The following is a 23,322-nucleotide window of genomic DNA, read 5'->3' as shown; positions in this document are numbered from 1 at the left end:
TGGTTGAGCTAAAATGTAGTCAGAAAAAGAGTTGTAGAATGAGACTGGGCAATAACCGTGGGGTGAGCTGCTACCATGAGGGCAAAGCAGGAGCTGAGGCAGACAGATCCACAGAGTCCACGGCAATGTGGCATATTGGGGAGGCATGTGCTTCTGTGATATTAGTGATTGTTATTCCAATGACTAGGTACCAAATACAGTAATAACTTCAACAGATACAATTTTTAGTTTTTAATCATTCTCTCTAGCCTATTTGAACTTACATTTCTTGGCAGAGTAAGAATCAGCAATATATTATCAATCAAATTGTATATTCTCTAAAGGAGGTGAGTTTCATCATAGGATATATTTTAAGTATATGAATCTTATAAAATATTTTAAGCATATTGAAAACTGTAATAAAAATATCCAAGAAAAAAAGAAGCAAAGCAGTCTTAGATATTAAAAAGTTATAGGGACGCTTGGGTGGTTCAATTGGTTGAGCGTCTGACTTCGGCTCAGGTCATGGTCTCGTGATCTGTGGGTTGGAGCCCCACATAGGGCTCTGTGCTGACAGCTCAGAGCCTGGAGCCTGCTTTGGATTCTGTGTCTCCCTCTCTCCCTCTCTCTGCCCCTCCTCCACTTTCATTCTCTCTCTCTCTCTCTCAAAAATAAAGAAATATTAAAAAAATAAATAAATATTAAAAAATTAAAAAGTTATAGAAGTTTTAAAATAATACTATTTAGTATAAGTTAAAAATATTTTTTTACACTTATTTATTTTGAGAGACAGAGACAGAGAGAAACTGGAGGAGAGCCAGAGAGAGAGAAGAAGACACAGAATCTAAAGCAGGCTCCAATCTCTGAGCTGTCAGCACAGAGCCTGATGCAGAGCTCTCACCCACGAACCATGAGATCATGACCTGAGTTGAAGTTGGACAATTAACTGAGCCACTGAGGTGCTCAGTTTAAGATAGTTTAAACATAATATTTTGTAACCCTTTGTTCTTCATAGTTCTCAGAGTTCTATGATTGTGAAAAATCAACATAAGATACAAACTTATATTTTATTAAATATATGTATATGTTCATTTAATATTATATGTATTGTGAAACAAACTAGAGCCAGACAATCTATAAACTACAGCTTATAAATAGCAAACCTCTACTGAATGCTCAACAAAAGTGTTAACAGCTACTGAATCTCTTCATGTTCTTGACAATACATCTGTCACTTTCTTTATGTTAAACTACTCCTACTGAGAAGTAAAAACTTATATTCCTCTCTCTCTCTCCCTCCCCTCTTTATGCTAGGGAGCTATTGTTGTTGATAGAAAAACATTTTCTAGAAAATAAACTTAACTGAGTTTAACTTGCTATGTCCCTAAGAGATTGCAATGTGAAGATGGAAAGAAAGCTATTATATATTCTTTAAAGTTTTAAGTTCAATAGGTTTCATGCTTGAAGTGAGAAAAAGGAGGAAATAAGGTAAATCACCCACAGATGTCTCCTGATCTTTTCTTTGGCCTCTAGCACATTTCAAAAGCCTGTTGATAGCCTTAAGACATCTTTGGTTGAAAGCAATATAATCTCCAAAGTAAAACAAAAGTAAATGAATGAAAAGGGGATTTACTAAAAAGATATTTCATAGAATCCAAAGAAATTATAAAAAACTTATCCTCAGAAAGTCAGAGTCTTCTTAGCTCCATTAAATAGTTCAATTTCTAAAAAAAAAAAAAAAAACAACTTAACATTTACTTATTTTTGAGAGAAAGAGACAGAGCGTGAGCAGGAGAGGGGCAGAGATAGGGGGGAGAATCATTAGCAGGCTCTAGGCTCAGAGCCGTCAGCACACAGCCCAACGTGAGGCTTGAACTCATGAGCAGTGAGATCATGACCAAAACCAAAGTCAGATGCTTAACCAACTGAGCCACCCAGATGCCCCTCAATAGTTCAACTTTTAAGTACTAATCTCTGTGCCTTCAGTTCAGATTGTAAGAGAGAATCTGATGTAGCTGGACCTTCATCCTCCCTCCACTGTGACCAGACAGGTAAAGTGGCGGAGCTGGAAGGGTGCCTGAAAATGCCCGGTCCAGTGGGTACAGGGCAGGGGAAATTCTCATGGCAAAGACTGCTACAAGATCCGAGTTATCCTGAACCCTTCAGAAAGGCTATATACAGATTGCCGTGCATTCAATTTTTCAGCAATATTGAATAAACACCTGCTATATTCCTGGTATTATTGTCTACATGGGAGTGGTGACACAACACCCTGGGCGCCTTCCCTAATTTTGACACAAGTGACTGATTAATCTTGAGCAATTGACATCAAAGCCTTCCAAGGGGGCCAAGATGCACGGTTGTCTTTGTGGTTACTAAACACTCTGGAAGTAGCCCCCTGCATTCCTAGGGATTCCCCTACTTGCGTAAAGACAAGAATACAAGTATTAATCTGCAACAAGCCATTCTGTGACAAGTCATTATGTCATTGGATACCTAAAAGATAACCAGCTTTGTCCGGCGACAAGACTTCTTCAATACCTTTACCCCTTCATTACTAGATCCAGATTTATATCAAACTCAAGCCTGTCACGTGGCCTGGCCTAGCCTTGCATTGGGCATGTGACACGCCTTAAGCATACGCTTACTCATTGATTGACCTGATGGCTTTGTTATTTCTAACAATTAATTTAATCAGGACTTACAAATGGTCCTCAAGTAAGAGTTAAATTTCGGTTTCAGGTAATTATTCCAAATGCCGTAAATAACTCCCAGGACTAACAAATTATTCAAGATCATGCAGGCAGGATTTAAAACCAACCTGCAGGATTGTTAACTTCTGAAACTTCCTCCAATGTCTATTTCTCTAAGGTCATTACTGCCCTGACAGAAGACTCTTCAAGCTTAGCATTTTTTATTTAGTGTTCTTTTACTTGTTACTTTCTGTTTCTTTGTAGCTGAGATTTAAAGGATCTCCTATTTTTTCTCCCTGAGGTTCTGATTTTTCAGACTAGGACTTGTATAGACTAACCACTTCTTTTCATTAATGCAGTAAACAGTGTCTGGATGCCAGATCGTTTCAGTGCCATCTGGAAATAGTCATGTGCAAAGTTAAGTGATGTGATGTGAGAATGAATCACTGTGAGTTTAAAAAAATAGAATAAACGTCAGTAAATGCCCCAGAGATTCCTTATGTACTGAGCAAGTTATAAATTATGATTAGATAAATTCTAGTAGATAAAGCCCATTTGATTTTTCTACTTAGTTACTGGTAGAGATTTGATTACAATAAAAAAAAAAATAGGCTGTAGGCTTCTAAAGAAAGTATCCTCTGGACAAGGAAAAACAATTGTTAATACTTAGGTCATTGTCTGATAGGGAAAGATAGTTTATTTGGGGTGCACATGAATGAATATGCTGGTGTGAAGGCTGAAGAGTGATGGCTGGTTGCAGTTGTTGCTTGTGTGATATATGTAATCACCCAGACAGAAATCGGCCTTGTTATTCTACGCTGATAAGAGGGTTGCCGAAGAAGGTGCTTTCTTTCTGGCTTATCTCCTGTGAGCAACATAATTTTGGTTGGGATAGTCAGGTTTCATTTAGTTCAGCTAATGTGGCAGACACACCAAGAATACCCCTCTCCCCCACCATGCTCCCACCATGAGCTATGCCACCCTGGTATAGTTCTTTCTACCTGCATGGGGGCAGAATCTGTGACTTGTTTTTAACCAGAGACATATGGCAAAGGTAAAGGAATTTTGCAGATGTAATCAATTTTGCAGATGTAAATCAACTGATTTAATTTTATTTAAAAACTTATTTATTTATTGACTATTTATTTTTAGAGCAGTTTTAGGTGCACAGCAAAATTGAGAGGAAGGAAGGGACAGGGGTTTCCCGTATACCTCCTGCCCTGCATACGCATCATCTCTCCCGTTACCAGCACCCTCCACCAGAGTGGTACATTTGTTACTATTGATAAACCTATATTGACACATGAAAATCAGCTAACTCCATAATTCACATTACAGTTCACTCTTGTTCTTTTGCATTCTATGAGTTTGGACAAATGTAGAGTGACATGTATTTGCCATTACAGTGAACTTAGAGACTTAAACAGATCCTGCCGGCTTTGAAGAAACCAGTGACCATGAGTTCTGTAACTGTAAGGAACTGAAATCTACCAAAAACCACGTGAGCTTTGAAGAGGCCCCCAGGCATCAGATGAGACCCCACGACTGGTCTATATCTTGACTACAGTCTTGTGAGATTCTGAGCAGAGAACCCAGGTATGCTGTGCCCAAATTCCTGACCCACAGAAACAGTGAGATAATAAACATTTTTTTTGAGTTGCCACATTTGTGCTTATTTGTTATTGGCATTTGAAAACCAATACACTATAACAATATCTGAAAGTTATTTCATGGAGAGGACAAAAAGATATTTCATTTGTTGGGTTTTAGAATGACTGAATTGAAACATCTTAGGAAAATCTATATATGCCTTATATATTGACTATACAGGTTCTAGTGTATTCCCAGATCTCTCTAAGAAAAGGTCAGTGATTAAGCTTATGTTTCTAAATTTTTAGATTGTTTTGCCAAGCCCTGCACTGAGTTTTGTCCCAAACTGACTATTCTGGAATGCCTGTTTCTTGTTTCACAGAGGACTTTGTAGCAAGACTATCCTGATTTTTCTCAGAATTTGGTCTTTATAGTCTTAATGTTGATTTATTTGTGTGTGTGTGTGTGTGTGTGTGTGTGTGTGTGAGAGAGAGAGAGAGAGAGAGAGAGAGAGAGAGAGAGAGAGAAAGAACAAGCTGGGGGACAGGGTAGCAGAGAGAGAGGGAGACACAGAGTCCAAAGCAGGCTCCAGGCTCTAAGCTGTCAGCACAGAGCCCGACAGGGCTCAAACTCACGAACCACAAGATCATGACCTGAACCGAAGTCAGACACTTAACTGACTGAGCCACCCAGGTGCCCTGTCCTTTGTAGTGTTTATCAGCTGATTCCTGAGGGAGGCTTTGCTTCCTGTTAGCATGCCTTAAAAAATGCTGACTGCTGACTTTATAAGTTAACCCAAGAACGACTGTACAATGCTATAATTATATATATGGTCTAATTAGAATGCCTTGGATTAGATTTACTTTGGGGACCATGTTTTCTTGGACTAATTTTTCTCTGCTGCTTTGGGGATTTGTTGTGTACAGTAGCAGAAGGACATTCTCTTTGTAGGAAGAATACCTATTGTGTGGATTGTAGTTGAAAATAAATATTTCACACATGTGAATGAATGACCCTTCCTGTGTGTTTTTGTTAAAACCCTGGCCACAGTAGTTCAGGGAGATTATGGTCTGATTATTTTATTCCTGACACTAATTCAACAAATACAGCTTTATTAATGATTAAATGATGAGTTATTTCATGAGTCAGAGAAAGCATTTAAGACATGAGCTTAGTTGGACAACCAGATTTTATTGTGCTTATGAAAATATGGATAAACATTTTCAAAACCCTGTTGATTACTTACAGGAATAATGAAAGTTATTTGAAACTCTATGTATGTGGACTTTGGGTTCATTCAAATCTCTGAAATGCTTTCTAGTCATCATTTCTTTGGTTTCATAATTTATTTGTGTTGGTTTGGGTTTTCAACTATGAGGTGTTTCATGTTCAAAGAAAGAAATCTCTTCTTAATAAAGATGCTTCACAAACTGCCTTTTCCTGAAGAGATACATTCAAATGTAAAACATTGTTTCCCACAAATGCTTCTAAAAGGTAGTTGCTTCCATTTTTTCACATCGAAAATAGATGCAAAATAAGCGCAAAGTGTATTTGCAAAAGTAACTCTCTTGAGCAGAGAAAAAAAATGCTAAGCATGTTTCATAATGGAAGTAGCGCCCCCTCGTGTGTAGGGTTGCAATAATATTAACTATTTTTTTCATATATATTTTCATGGAAGTGAAATTTACAAAATTATATTAAAATGTACAATTCAGCGGCATTTGGTGTTCTCACTATGTTGTGTAACCACAATCTATCTTTAGTTTCAAAACCTTTAAATTGCCTTGGACAACACCCTATAACTAGTAAGTAATAACTCACTATTCTGTAACCAGTAAGTAACCGCTCCCTATTCTGCCTTCACCACCCCATAGTAAGCTCTAACTTGGTTTCTGTTTGTATGGATTTGCTTATTACAGATATGCCACATAAAATAAATCATACCTTTTATTCTGGACTTTTAAATTTAGCATAATGTTTTTGAGGTCAATCCAAGCTGTAGAATATATCAGTACTCCATTCCTTTTTATGGTTGAATAGTATTTCATTGTATGTATATACTACAGTCAATGAAGGACTTTCAGGTTGTTTCCACCTTTTTGCTGTTATAGCTATGTTACAAACATTTGTGTAGACATTTCTGTGTGTATGTCTACGTATTCGTTTCTCTTGGGTGTATGTATACCTATGAGAGGAATTGCTGGATTGTATGGCAATTATGTGTTGAACTCTTTGAGGAATCACACACACACAAAAGGCCAACCAAAACACATAAGAATCTGTTTTCCTAAAATACTGGTTTGTTTTACAAGAGAATGCTTGTTAGTGTGGGCAAATAACGACAACAGTTAGAAACCCACTCATAATTCCTTCTAATAATGCAGTCTTTAATAGGCAGCCTTTCTAGAATTGAGCATGGGGTGATAATCTCTGACTCCCTAAAGATCGGCTTCAATACTATACTATAAGATTTACCAATTAAAAATGTGTGATGTATTGTAGAATAAAACACACAAAAGAAGCCAATAAAGTTGTATGTTGAATGACATGATTAACAACTTTGATCTATTAAATGTATATAAAACATTGCAATAACAACTGAGTAACAGACTTTATTTTTAACTATATATGAAACTACATTACATTTGCTAAGCTGCTGAGCTATAAAGCAGTCCCCCCAAAGTTAAACGAGTAAAATCATACAGATTGTATTATCTGAATAAAGGGAAAATAAATTAGAAGTCAAAACAAAAATACCTAGAAAATTCCTCAAATATTTGGAAATTAAACAGTACTCTTCCAAATTTTTAATAAGAAGAAATCACAATAGAAATTAGAAGACTTTTTTAACTAAATGGTAGCAAAATAAAATATAACAAAATTTGTGGAATTTTATTAAAACCATGCTTAGAGAAATTTATAGTCTAGCCTTAGTGCATTTACTAAAAAAGAATGAATAAAAGCTGAAAATAAATTTTAATAATTTATAAAATATAGTCAATTAGAACCAATGAAATAGAAGGAAGAAAATTATAAATATGAAAGCAACCAAAATTAATAATAATATAGAAAAAGTCATGCTATACAGATTTAAACTGCCAAAAGTTCTCAATAGATAATAATTAATATAATAAAATGTGATATTACTATAATTAATATCATGAGGGTAAATGGTCTTTACTACAAATCCCAGAGTTTAAAAGATAATATAAAATTATAAGTAACTTTATGTGAATAAACTTGAAATCTCATTTGAAATGGGTTAATTATTAGAACAAAAATAGTTTAATGGCAACTGAAACCAGAAGAAACAGGAAAACTAAATGGTCTTCTACCTATTAAGGAAAATAAATACACGATTAAAATTGAACATAAAAAGCAAATCCAGCCCAGACTTCATGAGTCATCCAAATAATTAAGGAAAAATTAACACCACTCCTACTTAATCTCTAACAGAGAACAAAAAAAGGAGAAACCTTTCCCAGCTTGTTTTAAGAGCCTACCATAATCTTATGATCCAAACCTCAACCAACTGAGCCACCCAGGCGCCCTTCTTATGATCCAAACCTAAAAGCACTTTAATATTCTTATTAGAAAGAATTAAATATTGTAAGCCAACCTGTTTCACAGATGTAGATGTGAGAATATGAACCAAAAGATTAGAAAACTAAATATTGCAAAATATGAAATTGATAATGTAAATGACCAAATTGGATTCAATTCCATAATAATTAGGATTAACATTCTAAAGGCAATCAACATTATCTACTACAATGCCAAAATAAAGAATTATAACTGCAACATGATTATCTAAATAAGGCACAATAAAAATTTAGTAAAATTCAGTGTGCACTAATGATTCTGGAAACTCTCAGATTAGGAATTACAGTGATTTCTGTGTTTAGATGACAATGGGTATCTGTTTTAAAACCCTACACCAAACAACATACTTAATCATAGTGGGATTGAAAAGAGCAGAAATCACTGAATAGACTACTGAAAAACTGCAGAGAAAATCAATAAACCAAAAGTTGGCATTTTGAATACATCAATAAAATTGAAACCCTAGATAATCTAATCAAGAAAGAAAGGTAAATTACAAATTTTCAATGCCAGAAATGAAAAAATGATATGACTAGGGATGCCACCAATATTAAAAGCATAATAATTGAATAACATGAACTATTTATGAGTAAATTCAATAACTTAGATGAACAAATTCTTTAGAAAATGTAACTTACCAAAACAACAACAAAAAGGAAAAATCATAATAGACCTATTTCTTTTAAAGGAACAAATATCTGTAATTAAAAGCTTTCCTACAAAGAAGACTCAAATTCCAGATGGTCTTACTAATGAATTCTATCAATATTTAAGGGAGAAATCATTCTACTCTTAACAGAAATTCCTTCAGGAATGGACAATTCTTAGCTTGTTTTATGAAGCCAGCATTATCCGATACCAAAACCTGACAAATTACCCAGAAAGAACATTGAACATAAGAAAAAGACAGTAAAAGAGATGGGTGAAAGATTTAGAAATTTCAACATACAACCCTCAGGAGTTCCGGATGGAGAAGATAGAAAAAATACAGGATGAGAAAATATTTGTTTGCTAAAAGCTGAAATTTTTCCTGAAATTTGCTAAATTATAGATATTAATAAACATGTCAATTCTCAAGTTATATTAGCACAAATTCTGAGTCAGATTAATAAAAGTAATTTCATAACTAGACTCAAAAAGTTGAAAAAAAACCCCAGAATAATTATAATCTAAATTAGACCACTAAAGATATGGCTGAAATAAAGCCATTTTCAGAAAAAGACAAATGGATTCAGTTTGCTACTCACAGAACTTACTCATAGAATTCCTCATATATTTCAAGAAGGAACTAGAACACAAAAGGAAGTAGAAGAAACATATTTTAGGAAGGAATAATTAACATGTTAAGTCTGACTAAGCACTGACTATACAGATTTACAATAATATTGTTTAATTTGTTGGGTGTCAGACAAAGTAGAATTAAAATAGTAAACAAAAATCACATAAGAGTAGGCAATACTATGTAAACAGTCTTAGGAGCTTCATTGTTCCAGATAAGAGTACAACTGTTTATTATATTTCACTAGCTAAGTATGCACGTTAAAATTTAAGAGCAATCACTTATATAAAAAAAAAAAGCAAGAGAAAAGGAAGGAAGGGAGGAAAGAAGGAAGGGAGAAAGGGTGGGAGAGAGGAAGGAAGATGTGTATTTTCTGAACCAGTACAGATATGGGAAATAGAATAAACATAACAAAATTAATGCAAAAGCGGACAAGAAGGGAAGGAAGAAAAAGAAGAGAAACCTGACAAATAAAAAGCACAGACTAAGGTAATTAAAATAAAATCAAATGTATCTGTGTAGAAAATAAATATAAATAGGTTAAGGTATGCTATTAACAAAAAATGTTAGATTTTTAAAATTTATTTTTGTCTTTTAATCTATGCATACTTTTAAAATATATATGAAAGATAAGAACACAGACATCTTTAAAAATAGATGGGAAAACGAGATCTCTGTGAAATATTGCAAAGTAGGGGCAGTGTAGTCTTCTTACTATCACATTAAATAGGGACAGATATATCTAATTTCACTGCCATTCTACTCGTCAGGAGGGATCAATCACTCCTCATTGCCAACAGAATAAATTCCAAACACTTTAGCATGACATTCAAGGTTCTTCACCTCTGGCTATACCCTTCTTTTAGACAGTTAATTTCATCTTTGATCTCTCAGCTCCTATAGCAAAGTTAATATGCAGTAGACAAATATTTATTTAGTTCTGATGACAGAAAAAACCCCACTATCAATGCGATCATTGTAGCATTTACTTGCATAATGCCCTCTTCACCTTTTTCGTAGGTATTTCGCTTTAAAAAAAAGGAAGGAGAAACACATTTACATTGCTTATCTAACATATTGACAACTAAGCCAAATTTCTTTCCCGCACGCCTCTTCCTTCCCCTTTCTCTCACTATTGCTGTAGTTATTAACAGCAAGACCTTTATTCAGAGGATAATTTATAAAGCATTCCTTCCCATTTTTAAACCCCTGTCCCTTCCTTTATGTTCCCCATTTGTTCTTCTCCCTCCTTCCGTCTCCTCTGCGTTTTCAACCCCTCTCATACTCTCGCCCCTCTTCTTTTTGTAAATCCATCTGTATTATACAGAACTCAGGAGAACATAGAGAAGTAGAGGCTAGAAGTCTTTGTTGTTTAGATTTGTGACTTGATCATCACAAACAGAATGCTGTCTCCCATTGGTCCAGATTAATGGTTCTTACCCAAGAGGGGAAATAGGGTTCACCCAGAAAGCTGCTTTATGAATCCGTACTGTTTCCTAAACCATCTGCATATTCATCTCACCCAGTATGCACTAGGAATAATTGGGGGTGCATGTTGTGTATGTGTGTATAATTTGAAAAAGCTCTCAAAAGCAACACTGATAGAATTCCCTTTCACTAACTACAGTCTCAGTCACTAACCCCTGACATAAATGGATCAATGTCAATTCCTTGTACTAAAAGGTAAATATCCCCAAAGCTACCGTATTGGAAGCCTTACTTTATATACAATGAATTATGTAATGAAATTCTGAAACAGGAAAGGTTCATTTTCTGTAGAATATTTTTTCCTATTGGGCAAAGAGACACTGACTCACTGGTTTTCAACCCTTAGCATGAACCAACATCAATGGCGAGCCTTAAAAATATTAGATGCTTAAGTCTCATCCCCAGAGATATGAGTTCAATGGGTCTGGTCCTGGTCCATGCATTGGCTGTTTTAAAAAAGCATCTCACGTAATTCTAGTATGTAATCGGAATTGAGAAACATTTCTAATTGCTCATAATTAAGTAGAAAAACCAAAACTGTGCCATTTGTGAATTTTGTTACTATATTATGAAGAGTTGAGATCTAAGCTCACTTAGAATTTTTGCCAAGGGAATTGTAGAAATGAACATAATGATAGTCTATGGATTTTTTACAGTGACAGCAAATTATTAGGGGTTTAAGTGCACAGAGCCATTGTCTATAGAATGTAATTAACAAGGGACTGGGTGAACAGAAAAGCAACAAGAAAAATATCCTGAATGAAAAACACTGAGAGCCCAAGGTAGGATGAAAAAGCATATAGAAAAGTAGATCAAGAAAACATAGGGAAGAAACGGGAGTGAAAAGAGGAACAAAAGAAAACAGTAGGTAGACTGGAAGGAGAAAGGATGCACAATTTAAAATGTTAGTCAATTTTTTTATTAATTTTTGTAACTTTCCAGTACTCTACCCAATACCATATCTAGATTTTTGGCCAATATTAAAACTAGATATCCAATACACTCTTCTTAATTGATTTCCATTCCATGAAAAAATTTAAAGATGAATTATTATATTTAATGTGTATTCTTTACATTTATATTTTTCTGATAGATCCATTTTTTACATAATAGAAATTTAGCTTTAAATGGCATGTCAAAGATAGAAACAAAGACAGAACAATTAAATACAAAACAAAAGCAAAACCTTTATTCTTTTGGCTTGATTGTAATGTGGTTTACCGTTCTTTATGGTAGTAGCAATTTCCTGCATGCATGTCACCAACACACTACAAGTCAATAGCTTTAGTATAAAGAATCTACATTTAATGTTGCTTGTGAAGGAAAAACAAAATGTTTTGCTGTAACTGGTAATATAATTTCACTACCTGGCTTTGTGAGGAAAAAAAAAAAGCCAACTTGGGTCCCATATCATATCTGACACAGTTCTAATGCCATACGGGCCAATAAGAGTAAGATCTATCTGGGTAAACAAACACTGGAAAAGACTGATGATTTCTTGAATAAAAAGACTAAGTGGAAACATCTGATTCAAGCAATGCCAAGGATATCAGCTGCTCTTTCCTTAAGCCTCTTTCAATGATAAGGCATTACTATTTGAAAGCAAATCAACACTGGACTCAGTCTGAGATGTGTTTCACGTCAAAATGTGTGCAAAGTTTACAGTACTAATAAAAAAGCAGAAACCTACACTGCGTCTTAGTTTTTGTTTCTTAGTTTGTGAAGTGCTGTAATTTAAAAGTGCTAAGAACAGAAACTAACAATACTGACTGTGACATCAACCTGAAGATACTTTTAATTTCTCATTTTATGTACAAAAGGCTGAAAAATAAAATACAATGAACTTTTTACAGTATTTATATTTTCTTAGAAAACTCTAACCATATAGTTTCAACAGATTGAAGCAGCTTGCAACACGTTCGTATGGCCGGGCTTTTTTTTGTTTTGTTTTTTTTGTTTTTGTTTTGTTTTGTTTTAACCACAGAGTGTTCAGTTAAGATTGGAAGAATAAAAAGCAAGAAGCTCTTCCTTGTTTGCTGCAACCTATTGCTTAATGACACGAAGAATGAGGTCTTGGTAGGACAACTTGCTTCACTTTACCACTGACGTATGGCTTCCCATATTAGACTTCTAAACAGTGGAAGGAGTCAGATACAGCAGCATAGGCAAGATAAACATGCAGCAGTGACAGCTTCAAACTATAATGGAACCAGTTACATCATATTACCTGTTGAAAGCTTGCAAACTATACTTACTGTGGTACATATTTGATGCAATAAATACTGTGCTTAAGTCATCATTTGTGTTTGCTCAAACATGCACCACTGGGTAAAATTACTATTTACAAAGCAGACTTTTATTTTTTTAATTGACATACGCTATGTCAACCTTACCAAGAGCAGAAGATGGCTAAACAATACTGCAGGAAAAAGCAGAATCAACTTTATAAAGTGGTGGGGGATGCTTTTTGGTCAGTTCAGGTTCTCAAAAGGATTGATAGGATATTTTTAGTTTATGCCAAAGGACACTTATCAAAAATGGTATAGTCATGCTGCCAGGACTCTGAATGACTATGTAATGGTGTATGTGTGTCTCTCTGTGTGTATACATATATATGTATATACACGCACATATACATATATACATATATACATGTACATATAATGGAATATGTAAAAATAAAACAATTCTTCAATGCTTGTGAATTCCATGGAACATTTACAGGCACATTAAAATTTTTCTGGATGAGATACCTTAAAAACATGAATAGCTATTTAAGCACCTCAAAAATCTAAAAACATCCTGAAACAAGAAGTAAACTCTTTCTTTTTGTGATGTGATTTTTTTTCACATGTGAATGAGAAGTGCAGCATGCCTTCATTTAAAATATATCCAGTTATACAATAGAGAAACATAGAATTCCCAACCTTTAATCCCTCTCCCCAAACATAAACCCATTTACAAAAATAGTCACATATAATAGTAAACAACCTGTGAGTTAAAAAAAAAAAAGGTGATAAATTCACAGCATACATTTTGTAAAAATATGGCAGGTGTGGCAGTTAAATCATAAACAGTGGTGACAATTACTATCATCAAGTGTCACGTGTTGAATTTACATAAAAATTTAACTTCCCTCCCCTCTTTAAAGTGGTTCCTATAGTCTGAGTAGCCATTACATCTCTGCTCATCAGCAGTGTCAGCTGGTTGTGAAAACAGAAACCTCCTGTCGATGCTGTTTTTCTGGTTTATTGAGTCCCAGTTTGCTGACCAGAGGTGTCTGTCTTGTTATAGGCACTGACCTTAAGTATACATGTGTAAAAACAGTCAGTTTGGCATAGACCTCCTGTGGGAGTCCTGTTGACACTAATACATCACCGTCACAGGCTGTAAACAATTGATCACAAAATGGAATATTCTTTGTTCCTTCTACTTTTTACTTTCCCTGATATCTTTCCCTTTGTCTTCCTTTTCCGATTTGTCTTTTTCAAATTTTTCTTTTTCCGGTTTGGTCACACTATCATACGAAGGTGGAGACGTGGTAGAGGGTGTCATATCGGTTTTCTCCGGAGTTGAATTCTCATTTAGTTTATCAATCAGGATATCTTCCTTGATAGGTGTTCCATCGCCTTCTTTGCCTTTGTCTTTCTTATATATACATGAAACCTTTTTCACTTTTTGCTTCAAGAGGTAGCGTCTATAAGCCCTCTGGATAACGATAGCAGACACTTCCTCTTGTTTGCGCTTCAAAGTGGTCGTGATGGGTTCATAGGAGACTTTGGAGGGGTTCGATGCCATGAATCGCTCCTCCATCTGTATTCGAAGGGCATCCATCTCTCCACTCTCACCCAAAACACGCTTTGTAAAGGCAAATAAAATGTCGAGGCAGTGGATCCGGTCCCCACTGACCATGGGCAGGTCCATGGCAATGAGCTGGACTTTGTTTGGTTTTGCTATGAGGAGAGGAGGATCTAGGGCAGCTGCAAAATCAGAGAGCTTGGAGAACTCTATAAACTGAGTGGCATCAGGATCAAACTTCTCCCAAACCTCATAGAACATCTCAAAGTCATCCTCGCTCAGGGGCTCTGCACTTTCCTCAGTAGCGACACTGAAGTTCTCCAGGATGACAGCGATGTACATGTTCACCACAACTAGAAATGAGATGATGATGTAACTGACAAAAAAGAAAATCCCAACAGATGGGTTCCCGCAGTCTCCCTTAACAGAGCTTCCGGGGTGATCTTTTTCAGGGTCACAATCCGGAGGTCCACTGTTGAGAATAGGTGCTAGCAATCCATCCCAGCCAGCAGAGGTGGTAATTTGGAACAGGCAGATCATGCTGTTGCCGAAGGTCTCAAAGTTGAACATGTCATCAATTCCGACTTCCCTCTTAACATAGGCGAAGTTGGACATTCCAAAGATGGCGTAGATGAACATGACCAGGAAGAGCAGGAGGCCGATGTTAAACAAGGCCGGAAGGGACATCATCAGAGCAAAGAGCAGCGTGCGGATCCCCTTCGCTCCTTTGATCAGACGCAAGATTCGACCAATCCTGGCGAGACGGATCACTCGGAACAGGGTAGGGGACACGAAGTATTTTTCTATCAGCTCGGCCAGAAACATACCTGTGGAAAATTAAGAAACAATAACAAAAATAGTGTAATATTTAATAGCAGTGAATGAAAACTTACATGAATTGGATAATCAGTAGTTTTACAAAATGTGGGCATGAGAATTAGGTATATACGTACACACACACAATCAGCAGTATTTGTTTAGCAAAGTGAAACTGGTATGTTTTGTGTCATAACATTAATCCCTCTGCAGGCACTCATGCAAGGTATTGATACTGAAGGTATTAACGGTCAATTTTCCTAGTTCAAGAAAAGCATCTATCTATCAAGAAAAGATTCAACCACTGAAGGCCTAAAGATGTTACAGAGTATATGGCAGCCAAGTAAAGAAGTGGATTTATAGTTCTAAAATTCTAGTTCTAGTCTTGGCATAAGAACTAATGGACAAGGCTTGAGATTTTGGATCAAGAATATGAGAGGTCTTATCCTGAGATGGCTGTGATACAATTTATCTGGAAGGTGGCAGAATGATGGACAGGAGAGAATCCAGGCTCTGCAACAGATATACTTGGCACTGAATCCACCCCCCCCCTTTTTTTTTACACATCATTAAATGGTGATAATATCTATCTACTTTTGTTGTTTTTGTTAAACTTAGCATGTAGAGAGCCTCTTCTTTGTTCTAGGCATGATACGAAGTCATCAACTTATAACATCTCGTTTAATTCTCACAATAGCACTTGACAGAAATATTCTCTGGAAAGTCAGGGATTGGAGAGGTAACTTGCTATAGGTTACAGAGCTGCTAAGCAGGGGAAAGAGGGGAGCTCCAGGCCAGGTCTGTAAGACTCCTGAGTCTCGTCCCTTAATCACTAAACAACCACCTCATGTCACTGTTGTGAGGGTCACACAGAATGGCAAATTGTTTCGGTGTTCTAGTCTGTCAGAGAAAGCAGTATAAATAGTGGAATACTACTTTTTCCCTCTCTGTATGTTTTCTTTTTTCTAATAGGCAGAACTTTGTCTTAAATCTCTTATATTTACTCCTAGCACCTCATTTAAGGCCCTATACATAACTACTTACTATGTATTGATGACAATGAAGCTGTTTTGAATTTCTGAACAAACTGTGTACTTCTGGAAAAAGAATATTACAAACCACAGAAAATATCTGAACCCAAAGGTAAGATGAAGTGTACGTATGTGTGAATATATATAAACACACATACAAACTATTCCAATTATCAATATCTTATATATGGATTATTTGACTACTAATAATTTTTGTGTGTATGTGCATGTGAATTATTTATTCAAAGCAATACTTGTCTATACCACAGAAGTGTGATTGAGTACAGGACTGTTATGCCAAATTGCTGTTATTGTCTTCTGAAATGAGACAAGATGATAAATGAGGGCTGCAAAATATAAAATCTTTTTTTTTACACATCATTTCATGCACAGCATGCAATAAGAGATACGACAAACTGAAGAATGGGCTATTAAACTTTTATTTAAAATTTTGGGATAAATGAGAAAGATGAGTGGGAAACGTTTTCAAAAATTTAAAATGATTTTTATTATTAACTTCCTTACTTGAGTAAAAGCACCTCTTCTTACCTACAATAGAGAGAATGACCACCACGAAATCAAAAATATTCCATCCGATGGTGAAATAGTAATAACGAAGGGAGATGAGTTTCAACACACACTCTCCAGTGAACAGAACAATAAACACCAGATTAATCCAGTACAGAATGTTCGTCATCTCCTGACTCTGGTCATCAGTTTCCACCATCATGGTGACCATGTTGAGGCAGATGAGGATCATGATGCTGATATCAAAGACTTGTTTGGTTACAAAATCAAAGACCATTCCTTGGAATTTGTTCTGGAACAAAGAATATGTAAAATTCACTTAGAAACATAAAAAAATGAAATTCAACTTATTTGGTTTTAACATAGCAATATGAAAATGTAGCTTTTATAAAAACATACCATGTTTATTTAATACTTGGAAGAACATTTTGTATACTGGAATATACAACTTTTTCCAAGTGTATTTGTTTTAGTTATACTGTTCATTATACCAGATTTTGTAAACTGACTTTAGGTTAAGAACTGTGTTCTTAGTAACCATAACATCACTGTGTGTATGATGGACAGTCAGCCAATATTTGCCACTATAACAAATCTTTGTTATCCCGTGTATTGGCATTGGGTATGAAAGTAAACTTTGAAGTACTAATAAGTAGCTCTCAAGATTTTTCTAGTTTATTTTTTTCTAGTTTCTGCTTTTATTGTCTTTCCCCAAAGCCAGAGCACTTTAAGGTTCAGCTTGGAAGATGTTTTAAAAAATTATAGTTCAAGAAAATGGGCATATGTAGAGCACTGGTGAAATGTAATTAAGTTCTATATTTCATTTAAATGGTACTGTACCATGGTTAATTTTTTAATTTGATTACTGATCTATGGTTATGCCAGGTTTTAGAATAAGGAAAAGCTGGGTGAAATTATATGGGTAACTCTTCTGAAAGAATAAAATAATCTTTATAAAAGTTACAGTCCGCAATCAGATGTTCAACCTTTGCCCTATTCAGTTTGGACCTTATTTCCAAGCACTGAATGGCTTTATGTCTTGTTTAAGAAATTAAGGTCCTCATCTCACCAGTTCTGGTTGTTTGGACCCTGTTTTATACCACTGTGCCTATATCTGCTTGGTATTTCAGGCTTTTTAGGGCTCAAGACTCGACTTAGCTTCCACTGCTGTCCTCTACTTTCTTAACTGGAAGCACAGATGATCTGTTACCTATACGCTTCATAGCTTGCTTTCCCAGATCCTAACATGCTTATCCATCTGGATTCTCTGTACTAGTGTTCTGCTCTCTCTCTGTTGAGAGACATCCATTATTCCATATGCAAATTCTCAGACATCAACCACCTGTTTGTAGTATTTTTCTCTTTTCTCTCAATAGGTATTTGGCTTCTGGACTAGACTTCTATTGCTTCAGCTGAACCTGTCCTTCCAGAGCCTTTTTCAATGTAATAAATGTGTCTGTTTCCAGTTGCAAACCTTCCTTCTTCCTTCTTATTTACTCTAGCTTACTTTTCCAAGTCTGGTTATGTTTCCCTTATTTCTACCCTTCTGATAATTCCTATTCCTCTGAATAAAATTTGCAGATTCTACTGTATCATTTTATCTTATCTCCTGGTACTAATAGAGACTTCCTTTACCCCTCTTCTGGTGACTTTGAATTCAGTTTTAAGTTTTAAGCACTCTGTGTCCACAGAAAACTTTATGTTTACATTTGTCATAAAATTGATGAAACTGTATTACATATGGTTTGCTCTTATTTATCTGATTTTAGTTATTTCTTCTAGTTGTCTGGAGGCCCTGCAAGGACAGAGCAGTGTCATTTTTTTTTCTCATAGACTTAACACCTACAGTGTAGTAGGTTCACAAGTGCTTAAAATTAGAAGGTTTATCAATACAAAGTTTAATCTTCCTGGCCATGTGGTTTTCCAATGGGTCACTTCAATGTGTAACTCCAAACCCCAGTCACTAATTGTTGTCTCCAATTTAAATCTCAGGATGTGGTATATCCAGCAGGAAGCTATGTAACCCTGACAGCCTTGTTTGATGAAGATTTATGTTCTCTCACTTCATCTTGGCCCTTGACAATGACTAGGAATCCTTTATCCCTCACTTGCTCCAGGATAGTTCCATACTTCTCAGGAATATCCTATTTTTCTCTCTATTCTTTTTTTGAGAGAATCAAAATCAGTGTCAAGAAACTCTTCTACTTCCTTTTGGATTTCATATTATCTTGACTTTTCACATATATCTTTTTATGTGTTATTCCATATTCGCTAGAGGACTCCATCCCTCTAAAATTTGTGACTTTATTCTATATTCCTTCTCTTCACACTCTTCTCCAGAACTCCTGCTTTGCTTCAGACCTACCTCTCAGTCTTAAGAAACCTTATTTTATTACTTCTAATATTCATTCTTATTCCTATCTCCTTTTAATTGCCAGATTCTGAAAGCAAGCATCTCTACTTTTTTTTTTCTCCATGCATGTCACTTCTTCATATCTTGCTTGACACTAGTCATCCAGTGTGTATGGTAGAAACACATAAGTTCTCTTTGTTGGGTCCTTCTTTGCTTCCCACATTCCATTAATAGATAAACTTTGTAATTTTACTCCAGTGACAGCTCACAAGTCCATTCACTTTAATTCATCTCCACACAACTCTGGATCAGGCTACCTATCATCTGAGACAGCTCCAAAACAAATCTAATAAGCATACACATTGCCCCTGTCAGTACTGGTTGAGTGATCTTCACAAAACTGAAAATGACCAGGTCCACTTCAATTGCTTCCTACTGCTCTAAAGATGAAGATGAATTTTGAATTTAACCTACAAAGCTCAGAAAAGTCTGTCCCACCCTAACTTCTTCTTTCTTAACACATCCCAGTAAGCCCCCATTCTCTGCACCCGAGCCTCACTGGCCTTCCTACTTCAGGGCCTTCAGACATGCACTGCCCTGCTCTTAAAGAGCTCTTTTCTTCCTGACAATTCCCTGCAGCAACCAAGTAGCTACTGGCATATCATACACAATTGGAAGAGCCATAAAAATGCAGAATGGTGTCGTCAGATTTAGAAGCAAGATACTAGGGAAATATATGAAATATTTTTAAAACCAGAAAAAAAAAACTAAACCTCTGACTTGTTTCATAATGATTCCAATCAGTCTGCAAAGCTGGATAGAAATGTGGCATATCTGAGATGTACCAATTATTCTGATCCATCCCCATTGCACTCTGTGAACATTCAATATTTCCATATAATGAATGTATGGATATGTTTTCTTCTCTACATTATTAGGGCTCCTCAGTGACATCAATCCTACTTAATGCTATTGGCATATAAATCTGAGATTTTTAATTTACAAATATTTTATATGTTTATATATAACATGTAATTACATGCATTACATTACATATGTATGTAATGCATTACATTATATTTAGTACATATACACTTAGACTATTACACATATACTAAGGCTATTTAGGCTACCTGCTAGCCACATTGCTAGGATAGAAATTTGTTTTGTAAATTTATAAAAATACTAGTATCTAGCAATTTGGGCTGTGTAAGTAATAAATAACAGATCTTGCCGGGAATGAAAGTATGTTATTCTTACAGCAGGTCGAGGTATGGGTTTTTGTGGTTTCTTTGACCCCAGTTTTTTCATTGCATTGTAGTATTTCTTCTGCTCTTCTGTCATAAAAATGTCTTGACCTCCAAAGTAAAGAAATGAAAGCAAAACTTTTTAAAATCATGTTCTTTGCTAGCTATAAAATCTACCTCAGAAATTGTGTGAAATCATTTCCACTTGCTATTCTAATGTTGCCAATATCTGTATTTACAGAGACGTGTATAGTCAATCCTTAAATTATTCTGTATTAATCGTCATATTTCTATACTGAAAATATCAATACATGCTATCTCAATTAACACTTACTTAAAAACTCACAATTGATTAAATATATCAAAATAATTTCAGAATTTTATACTCCTTCTTTTATGCCGATTACATTTTAGAGCCAAAAAGAACCCGTGTGACATGTTTAGTTCACATTTTAGAATAAAGAGGAAGTTTTAGTATACTTATCTTCTTTTTCTGTTGGTTGAAGTTATCTATGATTACACCAATGAAAAGATTCAGGGTGAAGAATGAACCAAAAATAATAAAGATGACAAAGTAAAGGTACATGTACAGATTGTCTTCATATTTGGGTTGTAATTCTACCTACAAAATATTAAGGAATGATAACTATTAGAACCACTACTTGTTTTATAAAAAGGACATCAGCAAATTTTCAATTCTCAAAGCATGTTTCAATTGATGGGAATGAAAAAAAAGATAAAAAATTAAACAGATTTTATGAAACATCAAATCTAACATGCTTATTGAAGAGTCCCGCAAGACTGTCCACTGATTTGACAAAGCAAACAACCTATGAGTTTCACCCAATAAGTTTCTGGATTATAATTGCATTTTCCCCAAAGTCCCCCAATAGGACATGCAGAGTGAGGATTTCCTCTTCCTGCAAAAGAGACGTTTCAGTCACACTATTTTGTGTTAAAACCTTTAGATTTATTCTCTCTGATTCCATTTTTTTCATCTGTAAAATGGAAATAATAGAATCTTAACCTCACAGGGTAGTTGAAAATGTTAAATATATTAATATATGAAAAGGGCTTAAAAAACCAGTGCCTAGCCAGTAGTAATAGCTGAGTATAAAGGTTTGATTTCTATTACACATTTCTCTTCATAGGCTAAAGTTATTTTTGTATGTGTGGATATGGGTACATCTGTCATATCATTCCTTACTGAAAAGTAGTGTACAGCTTCATACTACTCAGTAGGCTTTAGGCACAATTTCTGTAACAATAGTACCCTGTCTTGTCCAGTACACTTTTGGTCAAAAAAAGAGTGACAGTTGGCTTGAGCATTGGCTATAATCTATAGCTCAGGTCAGACAGGGAATTGGTCTAACCAACGCAGTTAACCAGTCACAGGTGGTAATGGATACAGGTAATGACCCATTGTGTCATGAAATCAATTTAGAGGGTGATGGCCCACTTGATATATTTTTCTAATAAAATAGAGCAAAATGGAAAATATTAAAAATATTGTAAAAGTACATATTCTTTGATGAGACTTTTATTTCATTTATGTGTGTAGACAGCAGACAGTGATAGAAAATGATATATTTAAACGTTTTTAAATTAAATACTATACATACAGAAAAGTGCACAGCACATAAGGGTAAAATGTAGTAATAAATTGTTACAAAGTGAATCGCACAGTGCAGGACAAACCCTTGGTGTGTCATTCCCAAATATAAACTCTATACAATCCCTGCTAAAGGCAATCATTATCCTGCCTTTTATGGTAACTATTTCCATACTTTTTCTTAGAGTTAACATCTACGTGAGCATTCTTGAACAGCAAGGTTAGTTTTGTCTATACTTTGTTTAGTGGACACATTTGTATAACTTTGTTTTACACATATGTTTCTTAAAAAATTATTTTCAAGTTATCTCTACACCCAATGTAGGGCTTGAACTCGCGACCTTGAGATCAAGAGTTACGTACTCTACCCACTGGGCCCTTCAGGCACTCTAACTTTGTTATATTTTTAAGATTCATCCATGATGTAGCTTATGCTGTATTTGTATACCATTTCATCACTGTATACTATTCAATTATTTGTCCATTTCTACTACTTTTGAGTTGTTTCCAGTTTTTTGCTAGTGCAAAAAGTTATGTTCATTCTTATACATAGATTGTGCTATGGATGCACAAAAGTGTCTGTAGAATATATTGCTAAAAATGAAATTGCAAGGTTAAAGAATATCTTAATTTTACTGGATAATGTGATAATGCCCAACTTTTAAAAATAAATATTTATCCATTTTTTCCCAGTAGCATTAAGAGTTCTTATTGCTTTTTATCCTTGACAATACTTGTTATAATTTTTAATATTGCCAATTAGGCAATAATGTCACATTTTGGGCTAAATTTCCACTTCTCCTAAGAGCAAGCAACTTTTCATAATTTTGATGTCTACTTGGATTTCATTGCTTGTAAAATGCTTGAAGGCTGAGGTGTTACGTAGCAGACACTGTCTGCTAAGTTACTAAGGAAGAAACTGAAAGTAAGTTGCATATCAGGCTGCTTATAAGGAAGGTAGAGAGAACTTTAAATGAATTAATCAAAACAAGTAGGAAACTACCATAGAAGAAAGTAGTAATGAGCTCATGCTTGTGGTCAGAGTTCAAAAACGTATACAACCACTTAATGCATTGAGCCTCTTTGCTGCAATAGTGAAATGCAGTTAATGTCAACCACACAATAACATTATTACTTAAGATTCAATGCGATTGTATAGAAAGCCCTTAGTAGAAAGAGTAGTAATAATTAATTAATTAATTAATATTATTATTATTATTATTCAAAAGAGCACATAACTAGATTCTTGATATAGAGATACACTGTATAAGCATTGAGGCTGAGCTTTTAGTTCTTCTGCTCTCT

General features: G+C 35.1%; 1 protein-coding gene across 1 annotated transcript in view; it reads right to left on the bottom strand.

The window, feature by feature from the left end:
• Nucleotides 1-11,528: 11,528 nt before the first annotated feature.
• SCN2A (sodium voltage-gated channel alpha subunit 2) overlaps nt 11,529-23,322 on the bottom strand; it is an 88,492-nt gene continuing 76,698 nt past the window's right edge. The window contains exons 24-27 of the mRNA XM_077751077.1: nt 20,890-21,027; nt 20,419-20,523; nt 16,827-17,097; nt 11,529-15,257 (exon numbers count right to left, since the gene is read on the bottom strand). Coding sequence (XP_077607203.1) covers nt 14,062-15,257; nt 16,827-17,097; nt 20,419-20,523; nt 20,890-21,027 — 1,710 coding nt within the window. The 3' untranslated portion in view covers nt 11,529-14,061. The remainder of the gene's footprint in view (nt 15,258-16,826; nt 17,098-20,418; nt 20,524-20,889; nt 21,028-23,322) is intronic.

Source organism: Crocuta crocuta, unplaced genomic scaffold, assembly GCF_008692635.1.
Source record: "Crocuta crocuta isolate KB4526 unplaced genomic scaffold, BGI_CrCroc_1.0 scaffold219, whole genome shotgun sequence".
In the NCBI taxonomy this organism is placed as follows: domain Eukaryota; kingdom Metazoa; phylum Chordata; class Mammalia; order Carnivora; family Hyaenidae; genus Crocuta; species Crocuta crocuta.
This window is presented reverse-complemented; position numbering and strand designations above follow the sequence as displayed.